General features: G+C 40.3%; 1 protein-coding gene across 3 annotated transcripts in view; it reads right to left on the reverse strand.

Moving 5' to 3' along the window:
* LOC102532863 (phospholipid-transporting ATPase IB-like) overlaps positions 1 to 17,778 on the reverse strand; it is a 103,293-nt gene that overhangs the window by 59,083 nt on the left and 26,432 nt on the right. For all 3 annotated transcript variants that reach the window (XM_072976028.1, XM_072976029.1, XM_072976027.1), the window contains 10 exons: positions 17,376 to 17,453; positions 16,089 to 16,177; positions 15,776 to 15,817; positions 15,257 to 15,332; positions 14,704 to 14,809; positions 14,069 to 14,151; positions 12,671 to 12,720; positions 9,116 to 9,185; positions 3,544 to 3,628; positions 1,968 to 2,107 (listed from right to left, as the gene is read on the reverse strand). In XM_072976028.1, coding sequence (XP_072832129.1) covers positions 1,968 to 2,107; positions 3,544 to 3,628; positions 9,116 to 9,185; positions 12,671 to 12,720; positions 14,069 to 14,151; positions 14,704 to 14,809; positions 15,257 to 15,332; positions 15,776 to 15,817; positions 16,089 to 16,177; positions 17,376 to 17,453 — 819 coding nt within the window. The remainder of the gene's footprint in view (positions 1 to 1,967; positions 2,108 to 3,543; positions 3,629 to 9,115; positions 9,186 to 12,670; positions 12,721 to 14,068; positions 14,152 to 14,703; positions 14,810 to 15,256; positions 15,333 to 15,775; positions 15,818 to 16,088; positions 16,178 to 17,375; positions 17,454 to 17,778) is intronic.

The following is a 17,778-nucleotide window of genomic DNA, read 5'->3' on the forward strand; positions in this document are numbered from 1 at the left end:
AAGTTTCCCCTGATGGGGACATAATGAGTAGTGAGGGCTAGTCTCCAGCCCCCCAGAAGTCTGGCCTTCCTGACTCAACCCCCAGGACCTCATCTCTCCCGGGTGAACTGGAAAATACCCAGTGGGGAAAAGGGGAGAGATGGTGGTAAGAGAGAATGAACACACTTGACAATTATCAATGTGATATTAGCATCACAGAGCCTGGTTGTTTGCATCAGTGACGCCAGTTAAACCTCCTCTCGTTCACACTAGGCAGAGATGTTGCGCATTTTTGACTCCTGCACTTTTTAGCCTCATAGTCATTGAGAGAGAAAAAAAATCACAGTTTTGTTAAATAGTATGACTCTGCTTTGTCAAAGTGTCTAAGACCAATTAGATTTCCACCTGACCCTCCAAGCACGTTAGGCTGCTCATCGCGGCCCCAGATACACAGGTAGCCTTTAGACTGTTGTGCGGCACCAGCCTGGGCCAGACGGGAAAAGCTGGCCTCGGAGAGCCCTTCTGCCTTTCACTTCTGCCCTCTGCAGTTTAAGGAGAAGGGTAACAAGCAGTCAACACCCAGCCCTGCCAACTATACCAGTCACTGCTTTCCTTGGAGAGCAGGCATGCTTGAAATCTTCAGTCCCCAGTGTTCCCGTCTCTTGTTCACTTAACATTTCCTGAGCACCCACTGTGCGCCAGGCACTGGGTACATGCTGGAGCCTCGCATTCAGCTGATGATGAGTTGGTCATTTTAAGGCCACATCACTCCCCGACCTTGCCACCCATCTCACGTTCCCTGCGAAACTTAATCTTTTCCTTACTCTTTCCCCACCTATGACTTCCAGATTCAAACTGAAAACTACAATACAAATTAGAACAGTTTGATTGGAAAGGAACTGCCACACCAAAACTTGTACAGTCTTTCAAGTTCCTGAGGCCAGTTCCCACTTGCCCAGATTGCTTCTCGGTGTGTGGGAGCAACAGACCCCCCTGCGCCACATAAGGAACAGGCGGGCTACACAATCAGCCCTTCCCTGTGCTTCGTCAGCAGACGCTGAGGAGTCGCCCCCGAGGGCTGCTGCAGCCGGGCCACGCGCTTGGTGTGAAGCTAGGGGAGGTTCCTAATCTTTCAATGCTCGACTTTGAAAAGAAGATGGACACAATGATGTCAAGAAAACCCCTCCACTTAAATCTGTTCTGGCCAAGATCCTGCAGGAATGAAACGCAGAGTTCATGGGACCAAATGGCAAGAGAAACCAAGCCAAGATATTAAGATAAAAGTTGGTCCAGGACACATGACATCCCTGAAGCCTCAGATGAAATTCCTAGAGACACATGTGTGACACTCGACAGCCCAGGGTCACGCGGTTCCCCTGGAAAAGCAACCGTCAGAGAAACAGAGGTAATAAGAGTCCCCATATACACAGTGGGTACCACGGAGTAACCAAGGACGGAGACACACAAGAGCACCCAGGGGTCGGGGGAGATGTTCCCCATTCACCGGAAAGTGAAGGGCTCATCATTAAAGCAGGACTTTCACGGGAAAAATTCTGGGGGGAGCTTTCTTTTAATTTTTACAGGAAACACTTCTCTGTGTGTGTTAAACATATACAGTGGAATTCCAAACATAGAATACACATGTACAAAGAGGAGAGAAGAGACTGGAACTCAGTTATTAGCCTGACATTGCAGAGGATTATTATTTATGATTCTAGCTTTTTTTCTGTAATAAACATGTATCTCTTTTGAAATGGGCAAAGTTATAAAAAGGATAATGAGACTGAAGTGACTAGGATATGATTCAAAAGAGAAATATTCTAAAAGATGCGGATTTTCAGGATGATAAGAGATGTATACTTCTGAAAAAAATTTACCTGTGCTTTTAAAATTACATCAAAAAATTACATCAAGATGTGAATACATTGATAAATGCATTTTCTTCACGTATGTATCTTAGCACAAGGAATGTGTATGGGGTACGTTACCCTTTCAATAGTATCATAGCAGTCTTCCAGACTTTGAGTTCTGTCTTGTACAACTGTACTGGCTTCCTTATACTTCACCAACCACTGCTGATACTCTGCCTCAGTTAAATCTATGTAGGCAACACAGAGAGTCCTCAGACCTGCAAGAAAGATATTACCTGGTCAAGCTTCCAGTGATCAGGGAGAAGCAGAGAATTTGAAAACAAAATCCAGAAGCGTCTCAGAGGCTGAGGGACAGTGAAGTCCTCCGCTGTCCCTACCTGCCCTGCCCTGGCCTCCTTGCTGAGCGTATCACCTCCCCTCCCTCCCTGCTTGCTGTGGCTCCCCTGCCTCTTACTTCCTGACACTTGAACTTGCGCCTTCCTCTGCCTGGAATACTCTCCCCTTCCCCTCCTCAGTCTCTGCCTAACTCACCTTGGGTAGAGAGAGCACCCCTGCCCATCACTCTGTTCCCTTTATCCTGCTAGTTTCTCTCCATAGCACTTGTCATCCCTGTGACATCATCTATTACTGGCAAATTCCTGCAGGGCATTGGCTTTCTACGTTTTGTTCACTTCTGTCCTGGAAGCTGAGAACAGTGCATGCCACTTAATTGATGCTCCATAACTATTTGTTAAATGAAGGAAAGAACAAATGAGGCTTCTGTTTCCAATTTCAAAGTAAGCCAAATAATCCGTAAGATATCAGAAAATTAATTTAAATCCCATTTCACAAGGACTTATGTGAAAAAAAAACTTTAAAAAGCAAACTTATTCAGAACTGACTCAAGGGATTTAATTTCGTTAGGAGATGGATGATAAGTCAAAATCAGAAGGATAACAAGAGAATGGCAGGAAAATATCAACCGTCAGCATCCTGAGTTATACGCACAAAATAATCAGCTTCAAAATACAAAACACGAACTGGAAAAGCCTATTTTTTTCCTCCAACCATGGGCCAAGTTCCTACTACAGCTTGATAAAGAGGTAACACTTAGCAAACAGATTATAGACGGACGACACTGCTTTAGGAATATAGGAAGAGCCACACAGAAGAGCACACATCTTACTGCTCGCACATAAGCACAAAAACTGTTAAAGATGAAAGAAAGGGAGAGTAATAATAATGTCTTGACAAGGTTTGTTTGGGGAATCATTTATTTTTAAGCAAACAGAGGGCATACAAGGTCACACATGCAAACAAGCTCTCCCTCTTGCCCATCTATGGGCCCCAGCAGCAGTGACATGCTTCAAGGCTACAATTTCAACATTGAAGAACGGCATTAAAATCTTATGGTTACCAGGGAAAGGAGGTGGGAAGGGATAAATTCGGGAGTTTGACATTTTCAAATGTTAGCCACTATATATAAAGACAGATTTTTTTTAAGTTTTTTTGTGTAGCATGGGGGTACTATGTTCAATATCTTGTAATAACCTTTAATGGAAAAAAATATGAAAATGAATATATATATATGTATATGCATGACTGGCACATAGTGCTGTACACCAGAAATTGACACACTGTAATTGACTGTACTTCAATTAAAAAAAGAACAGCATTATAAACGAGAAGTAGATTCAAAACAATTTTCATTTACCTTCTTTGGCAAAATATTCCAGATGGGTTAATGTCTCCTCCACAAAGAGAGAATCTTCTGAAAGTCTCTCATAAATCACTGAATCCTATGGGGTGGGGGAAATCCACAGTAATTAACACCTTTTCTAAGACTGACAGTCTGAATTCTAGATACTCTTTTATAACTTATTGTTCTATCTAATAGATATGAAGGTGCTCACATGAAGCCTCAGTGAAGGCACAATTCCAGAAAAAATGTTACATACAGAGGAACAAAAATAAGGCTAACAGCGGATTTCTCATTGAGTCAATGCAAGTAAGAAGCCAGTTAAGCAAAATCTTTACAGACTGAAGGGAAAAAATGGTCAGCCTAGAATACTATACTCAGCAAAAAGTTATTTCAAAATGAAGACCAGAAAAACAAAGACGAAATAAAGATTTTTTTCCAATTTAAACTGAAAAAAAATTTATCACCAATGGATCTATGCTATAAGATACGGTAAAGGGACTTCTTCAGAAAAAAGATCATTACACCAAATGGAAATACAGGTCTGAAAGCACTGAAAATAGTATTGGTATGAGTATATAGACATTATTTCTCTTGTTATTTAATTCTTTTTATTTAAAAAAATTGACTGCTTGAACAAAATTAATACCAATGTAGGGTGAAGTTTATAACTTTGTAAAATTAAAATGTATGACCACAGGAGCAAAGATTAGGAGAGAATCGGAAGTAGAATTGTAAGGTTCTTATACTACAGGTGAAGTAATATACTATCACTTGAAGGAGGGATGTAATAAATTAAAGACACCTACTATAAGCCCTAAAGTAACTACTAAAATAAAATTTTTAAATAAAAAAAGGAAATTGAAAAAAATTCAAGTAATCAAAAGAAGGCATAAAACAAAAAAATGAATAAGAGAAAAAAGAACAACTGGAACAAACAAAAAATAAATGACAAGATGATATATTTAAATCTAGCCATATCAATAAGCATACTATGTAAATGGTCTAAACATTAGTTAAAAGGCAGAGATTTTCAGAATAGATAAAAAACACAAAAACCAACTACATGCTCCCTAGAAGAAACACACTTTAAAGACATAAATGGGCTAAAAGGAAAGAAAAAGATATACCATGCTAACCCTAATCGAAAGAAATCTGAAGTGGTTATATTAACATCAGACAACAGAGATTTCAGAGTAAAGAATATGGCCGGGGAAAAAGAAGATCTTTTCACAATGATAGGTCAGCTCATCAAGAGGAATCAATAATCCTCAGTGTTTATGCACTGAATAACATAGCTTTGAAATGAAGCTAAAACTAATAGAAGCAAACGAAAAACAAATAGAACTTCAAGATGAAAATCACAAATCCACAATAATACTCGGGGATTTCAATATCCCCCTTTTGATAACTGATAGAACCAGTAGACAAAAAGTTATTAAGGACACAGAATATCTGAACAACACTTATCAACCAACTTGACCGAACTGATATGCCCACAAACAGCGAAATACTCATTCTTTTTCAGTACACACAAAACATCTAACATTAGATAGGTCATGATCTGACAAAATGAGTCTCAATAAAATTAAAAGTATTTAAGTCATACAAAGTGTGTTCTCTGAGTATAATGGAATTAAGTTATAAACCAATTAAAGAAATATCTCTGGAATGTTCCCAAATACTTGAAAACTAAATAACACATCTCAGAATAACTCATGAGTCAAAGAAGAAATCAAAAGCAAAATTAAAATATTTCAAATTGAATGAAGATGAAAATGCAACATATCAAAATTTGTGAGATGCTGCTAAAGCAGTAGCTAGGAGGAAATTTACAGCACAAAACATCTGTGTTAGAAAAGAAGAAAGGTCTCAAATCAAGTTCCACCTTAAGAAAACAGGAAAAGAGGAGCAAATTAAACCGAAACTAGGCAAAAGGATGGAAATGATAAGGTTAAGAGTGAAATTTAATGACGAAGCAGAAAAACACTTGAAAAGAATTAATAAAACTGAAAGCAGGCTTTTTGAGACCAATGCAGTTAGTAACTGTCCAGCTAGCCTCATCAAGAAAAAAGAGAAAAGACACAGATTGCCAAGATCAGGAATGAGAGAAGTGACATTTTTATAGATTCTATAGATACTGAAAGAATTTTTAAAAGGAATATGATGAACAGTTTTTTCTAATAAATTTGACAACTAGGATGAAATGGAAAAATTCTACAAAAAAGTGCAATCAAATCTAACTTAATTTTTTTAATGCTCTGAAAAGTTCTATATTATTAAAGAAATTGAACTTGAACTTAGAAACCTTCCCACAAAGAAAATCTCAAGTCCAGATGGTTTTCTGGTGAATTCCAGCAAACATTCAAAGGACAAATAATACCAATTCTATACACACTTTTCCAAAGACTGAAAAGGAGGGAACGCTCCTCATTAATTCTACATGACTAGCATTAAAAACCAAACAAAGGCATTACAAGGAAAGAAAATTAAAGACAATTCTTCTGAGAATAGATGCAAAAATACTAAACAAAACTTTAGTAAATTGAATCCAACTTTTATATATAAAAAGGATAGTACATCGTGACCATATGGGGTTTACCTCAGGAATACAAGTAGGTTTAACATTTTTAAAAAAATCAATTGATGTAATTTACCACACTAACAGGTGGTGAAATGAAAAATCACATTAGTATCTCAATCAATGCAGGAAAAATATTTGACAAAATCTAGCATCCATTATTGATCTAAAAAAAAAAATCTCAGCAACCTAAGAATGAGAGGGAATTTCCTCAGTATGATAAAGAGCATCTATCAAAAAAGTACAGCTGATATTATCTTCAAAGGTAAAACATTAAGTGCTTTTGCCTAAGATCACAAAGAAGACAATGGTATCTGTTCTCTCACTTCTATTTCACATTGTTCTGGAGGTTCCAGTTTGTGCAATAACACAAGAAAAAGAAATAAAAGGCATCTATATTGCCAAAGAAGATTTAAATTGTCTTTGTTCACAGATAACATGACCATTTATGCAGAAAATCTGATGTAATCTATCAAAATGCTACTGGAATGATTAAGTGATTTTGTAAACGTTGTAGGACACAATATCAAAATGTACAAAAGCCACTTGCATTTCTATACAGTAACAACAAACTATCAGAAATTGAATTTAAAAAATAATTTACAATAGCATCAAAAATATAAAATACTTAGGAATAAATCTGACAAAATAAATGAAGGATCTATACACTGAAAAACTACAAAACACTGTTGAGAGAAAATAAAAAGACATAAGTAAATAGACAGATATACCATGTTTATATAATAGAAAACTCAATATTATTTAGGATGTCAATTGTTTCCAGATTGATTTAGAGAGTCAACATAGTCCCAGTTTAAAAAAAATCCCCATTGGCTTTATTGGAGAAATTGACAAAATGATTTTAAAACTCATATGGAAACGCAAAGATCTCAGAACATCCAAAACAACTTTGGAAAAGAAGAACAAAGTTGGAGAACTAATGCATATGGTTCTAAGATTTATTATAAAGTGACATAATTAAGACAGGGTGTCACCGTATAAAGACAACCAACAGGACAGTGAAAGGAAACAGCAGGCTCACATACATGTGACAGAAGTGCAAAGGCAATTCAGTGAGGAAAGAATAAACATTTTAACAAGTGGTGCTGAGAAATCAGGTATTCAGATGTAAAAAACGAACTTCTAGTCCTGGCTCGTATCATTCAAAAATTACTCAGTATTAACCGGAAGTAAATATAAAACCTAAAACTGTAAGAAGAGGAGAAAACATAGGGGAAAATCTTTGTGACCATGAATTAAGCAAAGATTTCTTAGATATGGCACTAAAAGCATGACCTATAAAGGAACAAACTGGTAAACTGGACTTGATCAAAATTACTAACTTCTGTTCTTCAAAAGACACTATTAAGAGAATGAAAAGATAAGCCACAGACGGGGTTCTAGTATTTGCAAATTATCTATCTGAGAAAGGACTTGTATCCAAAATAAAGAACTCTCAAAACTCAATAAGAAAAACAAACAATTATTTTAAAAATCAGGGGCCAAATATTTAAAGAGACATTTTAACAAGGAAGATAAGTGGATGGTGTGTAGAAAAGAGTTGACATATCAGGTCAAAGACTGCTATTCTTAGAAAGACCTAATTACAAGGCTGGCCCTTGGCTGGTAAACAATTCTCTAAACCCAGCAAAACATTCCCTGTGTGACTCCCATGGGATTCATCCAGACACTGCCTATGTCCTTCTCCTTTGTGGTCTGGCTGTATACCCTTATTACCATAATAAATCTTAGTCATGAGTACAACGATGCGCTGAGTCCCATGAATCCTTTTAGAGATTCACTAAAAACACAGGGGTGGTCTTGGGAACCCCCATCACAGATAGCAAATAAACACATCAAAAGATGTTTGCTACCACTAGTCAGCATAGACATGTAAGTTAAATTCACAATGAGATACACACCTATTAGAATGGCAAAATTAAAAAGACTAACCATGCCAAGTGTTGGTGACAATTGCTGGTAATCACACTTTGGTGGTTTCTTAAGAAGTTAAAATACGCCTACTCTATGATCCAGGAATTTTACCCCTAGGTGTTTACCAAAGAGAGATGAAACCATATATTCATTCAGGGCCTTGCACACAATGCTCATGGGAGCATTGTTTGTAGTAGCCAAAACTGAAACAAAACGTTCAACAGATGGAAGGATAAGCGAGTGCTGGTATACCCACTCAATGGAATCTACTCAGCAATGCAAAGAAACGAACTACTGATACAAGCTCCAACATGAATGAATTTAAAAATAATTATGAGTGAAAAAACAGACAAAAAGTCACATAGTCGGACTGTATGACTTTATATAAAATTTTAATAAATATAAATGAATCTATAATGCAGAAGGCAGATCAGTGTGCAAACTTACCAAAATGTACATTTTAAATATATGTAGTTCATTTTATGTCAATTTTACCTCAATAAAACTGGGTTTTTTAAAGTACATATGATATAATAGAAAATACATGTATGTATGTACATGCATAACTGAATCACTTTGCTGTAGCCCTGAAACTAACATTGTAAATCAACTACACTTCAATAAAAAGCAAACTTTAAAGTACATATGGCAGTGAACAAATATCTAAGTGCTTCAAAAGAAGAGATTTATGGAGGTAAACCAAATTCCTGAGACACCAAATCCCAGCACTTTGGGCTCAGAACTGGGATCAAAATTCTCTTAGCTATAAACCCTTAGCATCAGTCATCTAATCACTGGTTCTCGGAAAAACAGCTAAGTGACAGCAAGTTATCACTGATATAAACACTGCGTGAGTGACCACAGATTTCAGTGCGCTCGGCTGCGGGGGACGTTTTTGGCTGCTTGGGTTTGAGATGGGCTTTTCAATCTTTGGTAATCCTTCTAGCAACCAGTGACTACAGCATATACAGAGTAACAACACTTAAAGATATGGTGAAGTTGTGAAAGGCTTCCTCCCCATTCCTGTGAACAAAGAGAGGAGTCGCGTGAAGGATGGAGTCCAGTACTTACAGCCCCTTTGCAGTAGAGCCGGACCTGTCCTGTAGGAGTTCGGACAATTATAGACATCCTTTTTCTATTACTAAACAATATTGAAAGTATCATTAGTATCTGTTTTCCTCAGTACCTGGAGCTAACACCCACACAAAAAAATCAAAGTCAAAAGAATTCTAAGACTTAGCGTCTTTGGCTGCCCTGTAGTGAAAAGGCTGGCATGTTTCTTGCCAGTTTCCATGTCTTTTTTTCTTTACCTGTTTCCTTTAACGGACATTCTAATTATAAATCTCCACCTCCTGCTACTACTATTCTTTTCTTCCATGGAAATTTACTGACACAAATATATATAATAGATAATATACACTATATATTGTATGTAATATGATATTTACATTGATATGTACTATTATAGTATAGTATGTAACACAGATACAGTAATACACCTTTCTTATGTATCATACATAATGTATATTACTTATAATATGCACACTATATATACATGTAATGTATTTAATATAATTGTTAAAAACTGCTGAGAGAAGAGGAGAGCAGCCCTGGGTCTGTGTATTATTCAGACCTCACACCATCTTTATCAAGTAGACCTTCCTGTTCACTGTGCTGCACAGAAATGTTAAATTTCTGGCTCAGTAGATGCCAGAGGTTTTAAAATATGGATTTCTGTCTCAAAGTCCTTGGGATTTTTGCGTGGGTTTTTTTTTTTTATTTGTTTGTTTTCACAGTCGTAGATAGGACGTAGACTCATTGCTTTTATTCCTGGTTTAGCAGCCCAAATCGGCTTGAAGAACTCCTCTCTCCACCTACCCCACACACCACCAAAGTAAACTGGCCGAGATGGTCCTTCCTTCTCATCATGGCATTCTCCGACTCCTAACCCTCCTCTCATCTTTCAACCACCAGCCCAAGTCCCATCTCCTCACAAAGGCTCCCTTGGCGCCTCCCTCTGAGGTGACCTCCACCACCAGGAGCACCACGGTCCGTCTCCATCAGATCAGACTGTTTAATATGCTTACAGCACTCGTCACGACTTGAAATTATCCTGTTCGTTTACCAGAGTCAAGGGCTCCATGAGCAGGCGGTCGTCACGGCCACTCTAGTCCTAGGACAGTGACTGGCATGTGGCTACAAAGGTATTTGTAGCTGCATAGACTGCAATCCACCCCGTGAAGACGAAAATACGTATTTTTTTTCATCCTCTAACTATTCTTTCACCTCTGGAAGCACAGGCTGGTTGCAAATTCCGGGCCTTTGGAACCAGACAGACCTGGATTTGAATCCTGACTCTGCCACTCATTTGCTCAGTGACAATGGGAAGGTCCTTTGAGTTGAGCTCCAGCTGCATGTCTTTCAAAAGGAGCGACCAGCAGCTACCTCAGGGGACTGCTTTGTTTGTGTCCAGCAGACCAGTTGGGCTCTCGGTCATTCCACGTTTTCAAGCTCTTCCAACAAAGAGAATTTTATTTTCCCTCAGGCATAAGGCTGATCAAGAAAAGGAGGTTGAAGCTTGGAACAAAAGTAAGAGGCTCAGAGACGTGATTGCTGAAGGAGAGGAGAAGGGTCTCCTCCAGGCAGGGGAAGCCCCTAGTGAAATCCAAACGCTTAAGCCTCAGAAAAGAGTGTTCCAGCTAAAGTGACAGTAATGATACTACACACGCATACCAAATGCTATATCAGTATTTTTTATGTGCCAGGCACTGCGATCTAATCTTCACAACAGTCCTGTGAGGAGGACACCATCTCTATCCCATTTTATAGACCAAGAAACTGCGGCGCAGAGAGGTTAGGAGACGGGGAAGGTCACAGAATCACGACCACACGCACAAGCACTCCTTGTCCCTCCTGCGTCGCCGGTGCTTCTCCACCCGCTCCCCTCCTCTCCACGTGCACCCACGCTTGTCACCAACCTTTCTCCCCTTCCGCCTTCTCTGGCTCCAGTCGATAAAGCCACTGAGTAAAGAATTAGCCAGCAAGATAACAACTCTGCCAGGCCACCAAGCCCAGCAAATCACCAGAAGTGGTGAGAGACGCCCAGGCACCTCCCACCCCCCAGGGAGCCCAAGCCGTGCCTGCTTAACACACAGGCTTCCCCGGGCCCTGTCGCACTCTGAACAGACTACAGCAAAGCTCCTGGCCTCCAAGCAGAACACGTGAGCTAGAAGGTACTTTCCAACAGGGGTAAAGGATTAACAATTGTTTCAAATGTTGAGAAAGCTGTTGGAACACTACTCAGGGCCATTAAGTTTTTTAAGTGTCACCTAGCTAGGAGCACACATGTTCATGACAGGAAATGACTGCTCTCATGGTAGCAGTAGTCAAATATGAAGAAGGGAGAAAGCTAGACTGATTATTGAGATGTATTTCCTTGCAATAAAGTTTTTATAAAAAGCTTTCCTAGAGAGAGGAGTTAATAGCAACTTTTCCGAGGTTTAAAACTTTTTTTTTTTAACTGTCACCAGGAAATAAGGCTTTAAAGACGTGATCTAAAAAACCATCTACCTTTGGGAAGAGCAAATGATTTACTTGTTTCCTTTTCTAATTTTTCAGATTCCACATTAGAAATGGTCTGATGGCCCGAGAGATATGACTTCATGAGTCAGGAGGAAACTCCAATGGCAATAAAACCATCACCCACATCCTCACAACACGCTCTGGGGCATCAGGCCACGGCTGCTGGAGTGTAAGAGGAGAGGCATTTGGAGGCACGCTGTTCCCTTTGAGGGAAAATTTCAATTACTTCACTACTTTTGAAGAAACAGTTTTTGATTTATTTGTGAAGATAATATTCAATATCCATTTGTTAAAAAAGAGACAATAGGCCCTAAATGGAGTCACTTATGCTCAGCCCAAGTCCCCAGCCTGAGACTTAATGCCTAACCGAATTGCAATTACAGCCTCCCCAGGCGTGCAACCTTAGCCAGTCAGTCTGGAATTGCCTGGTCAGCACTGGTGAGGAGACGTGAGTGACAGACCACTGCAGTCCCCCAAAGGGAGGGGACCTTGCCCCAAACGATCCACTCTGCTATAGCCTCCGTGCCCCACCCCGGTGTCACCTATGAACGTCGTCCACTTTGTTCAGCCCCTCAGAGCTCCTTTGTCTCTGCCGGGTGAGACGCTGCCCAGCTCATGAATCACTGAGTAAAGCCAATGAGATCGTCACAATTTACTCAGTTGAATTTTGCTTTTTGACACATCCATTCATCAAACACTTATTGAGCACTTCCTGGATACCAGCACTCCCCCCAAGGAGGTGACTCCTACCCTCCTGGAACTTACGGTCTAGTTGGCAATACAGTCGTTAAGTAATAACCCAGGTTTAAAATCGCAGCTCTGACTGTGACAAGTGCTAGAAAGAAGAGGTTGAGAAACCAAACCAACTACAAGAGGGAATTTGCACTAATGGGGCCAAGAAGAGAGAACTGAGCAGACGTTAAAGGGTGGGTAGAAGCCAACTAGAATTTCATGATTCTGTGTTAAGCTTTTGATTCACACACACACTGCCAAATCTCAATTGCATAGTCACAGAAAGAGCCCTGGTAAACACAGGCAGCTTACCTAGAAAACTCCAGGACGTTAAGAATTTCAAACGTGAATTCTTCTCCCATCTACAGGAAGATAAGACAACATGCTCTTACCTGGGGATGAAAGTATTCATCTTGCAAAATAACTCACTCTCCCAATCACATACAAGGTTTACCCCCCAAATACACATCTTTTTCAAAATAAAGAGCCTCTTGCACGTCTGATGAGATGCTGGTGCCCTCCGCTGGTAAGAACATTGCTTACAACCTGGGCAATGTTAGCAAAAGTGCTTCTAATAGTGACAATTTGAGCCTGAAACACCTCTCTTCTCAATCTAAAATTAGCACTAATAGAAACACTGTATAAACACACCCCTGTTGTAAAGTTACATGGAGTAAATGAGACAATCATCAGACAGAAATGGGAGAGCAAATAAATCTTCTAATAAAATCGCACAGATCAAACAGAATCCTTAATGCCTAGATAATTTGAAGAGGTAAACATGGAAAGAGGTGGCATGCTATAAGATGTACCAATGAAACATGCATTCTTTTCTAAACTTTTCCTGTTACAGCCGCTTAGCTTTCTATAACCATGATCAATTTGTCTCTGAATCTACCAGCTCCCAGCTTTACCAGTACAGGACTGTAGAAGTTCAAATAATTTGAGAATCATCTATGTGCTATAAAGAAGAATTCATCAGTCCATTCTAGCAAGGACACAGTGCCTAGTAAACACACCTAACCATTGCACTGTGACTAGGGGGGAAAAGTGCATTGGCCACCATGTTTACATTGCTTCCATTTTTTCTCCCATAACATCAAAGGTTTGTGGTTAGTGGTCATCAAGAAAGAACAAGGAAATATACACATATATATAACATAAATAAATCAACAGAACAGAGCTGACCAAAGAGTAGTCTGAAACATTTTGATTCTTCATAGGAAAAAAAATCCTGTATATCTTGAAGATCTAATGATTCTAACTCTTTGGAATAGCTCACTTTTACTGAGCACTTTCTCTGCACCAAGCACTAATCTCAAATACTTTACCTAAATTAACTCATTTAATATTCACAAGGACCCTATAATATGCGTGATGAGAAAACTGGGGCAAATACAGAGAAGTTAAAGAACCTGCCCCAGAACAATGGCTGGGAAGGTATGGGGCCAGGTGGGAATTCCGGGCAGTGGACTCCACAGCTTCTACTCTGTTTTGGGGTGGGTTTTTATGCAGGGGGCATTAAGTTTATTTATTTATTTGGAGGTATTGGGGATTGAACCCAGGACCTTATGTATGCTAAGCATGCGCTCTACCACTGAGCTCTACCCCCCACCCCAAGAGCTCCTACTCTGAACCACTGTTTACATGTGTTTCTCTGGAAGAGCAGGTGCATGTAACCTGCTGGGAAGCATACAGGATGCTACTCACAGCTTCGATGGTGACAGAGTATGGCGTTCTTGTAGTGAAAACAAAGCCAAGTTTCTTTGCCCCTTTCACTAAAGCTGCTTCATCTGCCAATAAAAAGTCTGTATTAATGGAGATTGAGCAAACGTGTTGATGCTGAATTTAACTTAATGTAGATTTCTATTCTCCAGCACGAAAATATCATGTCATTCTTCACAACTTGGCTTTGTTGATCACTTATCTGTGCTTCTAGGCACCAGACAGTGTTCATGGAAGGGGAAATTTCGTTAAGCAGGGCCTCTTTTGGTGGGACTAAGATAAATCCCTCAGCCTGGAAGTGAAATACTTTCTCAGTGCTCATTATGGTCTTGTTTGTTCTCCAAGCCATTAGTAGCACCTCCATAAAATGTTGCCTTGTGACTGATTATAACCCCTGTGCCCAGACCGCCCCCTGCCAGCCTTCTTGTGGCAGTTTTTGGATGTGTGGAGAGGAGGAGCCCCAGAGCTGCAGAGTGGCTCAGAGCTGCAGGTACCATGAATGCCCCAAACTGTCAGAATTGCAGAGAAGGAGAAAGGCAGGAGCCAGCAGGGGGTCAGCGATGGCATCCCCTGCCCTGCAGGCGCATCACCCGCGGGCATCCTGCATGCACAGCACCTACCTGGGGAGGAAGCCTGGTAGTTTATGTTATTCCCATCTCTCTCGGGAACAACAGTGTGGCACACGCAGAGCAGAGTAAGAAACTCCTTTATACAGGCTTTCGTGGGCTGCGAAAAAGGGACAGAGCTGTTGAGTCCCTTCTGACCGCCCTCTAACGTGAGTCACACTCAGCCTGCAGTTAGCGCCAACTGAGGTTTCACTTCAGGTACACACAGAGTCAGACTCCAGCTGAAAACTAGATCATGCATCCAAAATGTGTTTGTGGAGTGGGTACTGAGTCAGGGACAGTGCAGGGGGCTGGGGAGACCCCAGGGAACACGATGGCTCTGCCCTCTTGGAGCATCTGTTCCCTGTGAGGAACCGTATTATGAGCTCAGCACTCAGCTCATAATACTGGTGTAAAATCCCTTGCTCACTGTATTATCACCAAAAAAATTTCGAGACTCTTTCTCTCTTCCTGTGCTCAGAAAATTACACCTTTTGGGAAACGATATGTACGTTTCAAAGTTACACAGCATTGCCCTGTCGGCATAGAGTGAAAGCAGCAGACTTACGTGGTTGTTCTTCAAGTTCCGCAGCAGTGTCGGGTCGTTGAACTCATAGGCCTCTGTGACAGAGCAGGCTGACTGACTGAGGAAGAACACATAAGATTTGTTTTAACTAAAAGTTCCTGGTGACCATCAGTTATCAAACAGCTCTAAACAGAACACAGCCCCATCTTCTGTTTTCATTAAGTCACACTTAGAACTAGTAAATATTTCGAGTTCTGTCAAATTATACATCCGACCAGGCCTCAAGCTGCAAAATGCATTGGAAAATGCCTAGAAAACTGTATAGTTATGCAGAGTTTGAGGCAGAGTGAATTGCCACCAAAGCAACCAATTGAAGTCTAGGTTTTGGGTTCTTTGACTATCAGATGGGAAAGATCTAAGCAGGGGAACTCCCCAGGAACTGCCACTGGAAGTCTGGACAAGGGGGGCTGTGTTATTGTACATCAGAGCTTTGGTACTGATAAAAAGCCTGCTGCAAGGGAAAAAACACTGGCAAGCCAGGAAAGAATGTTCTCTAGTTACCTTAACTTTTTTCCACCAGCATCACTTCTGCTTGACTGATCTCTAAGGGAAAATGAGAAAGGAAATATGACTTATTACAAGACTATAAATGTAAAACTCTTAAGGAATTTGAATCATGTATAAAAGTAGATGTAAATCATGTTTTTTAAAAACCTGCAAGTTTTCATCGAAGGTATATTAAGTTGCAACCTCATTCAGCCATAGCTATAGTATTAGGAGTTCAGATACGTTCTGCAGTAAATAAAGGCTAATTAATTTTGTTAAGGAACAAAACATGAGAATTTCCAACAGACTAGGGCAATAAAACACTTACCCATAAATTATACCGGCAATGGTGCACTTCTTTAATGTCATAATATTGCAAGTAAGGGTTCCTGTTTTGTCAGAAAATAAGTATTTCACCTACACAAAGAAGAAAGACATTTTTAAATTTAACTAAACAAAGAAAAAATTAACATGATAAACAAAATAAATTTAAAATATATTTAGAGAAAAAAGATAGGATGGCATTCTTTCTCTTTAAATCCTCAAATAATGTGAATTTCTAGAAAGCAAGATGTTCAGTCTATAAGAATTCTATCTTTAATTTTATACTTCTTTCAGAGGCCGTACTCTTTGTATTACACTGGAGGTGAAATTCTGTGGTAATATGCAAAGTAGACTTCAAGTCATCAAACCTAAAAAACTCAGAAATTCGAGTCCATTTTCCTCCCACAAGAAGTCTCATTAGAAGTATCTAGAGAACATTAAGTAGATAAAGACTGGTATACTGATACATATGTATATCTCAGATGCAAAAGAAAACCAGACTTGAAGTCACTGTAATCATTATCACAAGCATAACGCTCATTTCAAAGACAAGTGGAAGTTCCACAGGTGACCATTTCTGTTCAACAAATAATGCAAAGCAATATGCAATTAAACAGTTTCAAGATCTTTGTATTATTTGGAAAGAGACATGGATACAGACTAACTACTTGTTAAATAAAGCCACCAAAAAGTGATAATAAAAGGCAGGAGCCACTGTCATTTAAAAGATCGCCAGCATCTGTCTGCGGGTAACCAGGCATCGATCCCTGCCTCTTTCTGTTGTGTGGCAGGGACTAGAGGCAGGAGGCTACATGTCTCCCAGTCTCTGGGCAGCAGGCTAGATTCTACCATTGAGAGGAAATTTCTGGAAGGTACTGGAAGCTCTGTTGCTTCCCTGCTGGCAGCTGTGGGCAGGTGCGTGAGTTTGGCAGGTGTGAAACCGTGCAGCAGTCTCTGGATGCTTCCCTAGGGGCTCATCTGCCTTAGGGAAGCATCTCCCTGAAAGCTAACGGAAACCCTGGGCGCTCCCAGCAGCTTTTCCTACCTGTCCCTCCAGCTCGTCCACCCTTCACAAGCACATAATGGTCTGTATTAAGTCTGTTCTACTTGCAACCCATGATGCAACACCATCAATCTTTTGAACAAATTGTACTCCTGAAGCTCTATGTGGGTGTCAGATTAACTATAGCCCCTGACCGAATTCAGCCCTTTCACTCTGCAGGAGCTCCCTCTAGATCCACCTCCTCTGAAGCGCCTGTCGCACTGACAGGAGGCCCTCTGGGGCCCTCACCTGCCCAAGCTCTTCATTAAGATTCGATGTTCTGGCCATGGCGTACACATTATTGGCCTTATAGTGCATGTCTTCATCCTGCAGGAAACAAACAAAACAGCCAAGCCACACAGTCAGAACCAGGCTCCAAATTTCTGCAGGAAGGCTGTACTGCCACTGATCCCCCACGCGCCTGACATTTAGAAAAAGGCACACTGGAGAGTCTAGAACTCCTGGTTTTGGACCACACGTGCTAACTTCTCACGTAGTTGGCTGAGTTGAATTAGGAGAGGCAACGCCACGTAGAAACAAATGGCAAGGGGGTGGTGATTGGAAGACGTGGCTGTCAAATCCCGGCTCTGCCTCAGACACGTTGTGTCGCCTTGAGTGAGTCTCAGCTACAGCATCCACCAAATGGGAACAA

This window comes from Vicugna pacos, chromosome 14, assembly GCF_048564905.1.
Source record: "Vicugna pacos chromosome 14, VicPac4, whole genome shotgun sequence".
NCBI lineage: Eukaryota > Metazoa > Chordata > Mammalia > Artiodactyla > Camelidae > Vicugna > Vicugna pacos.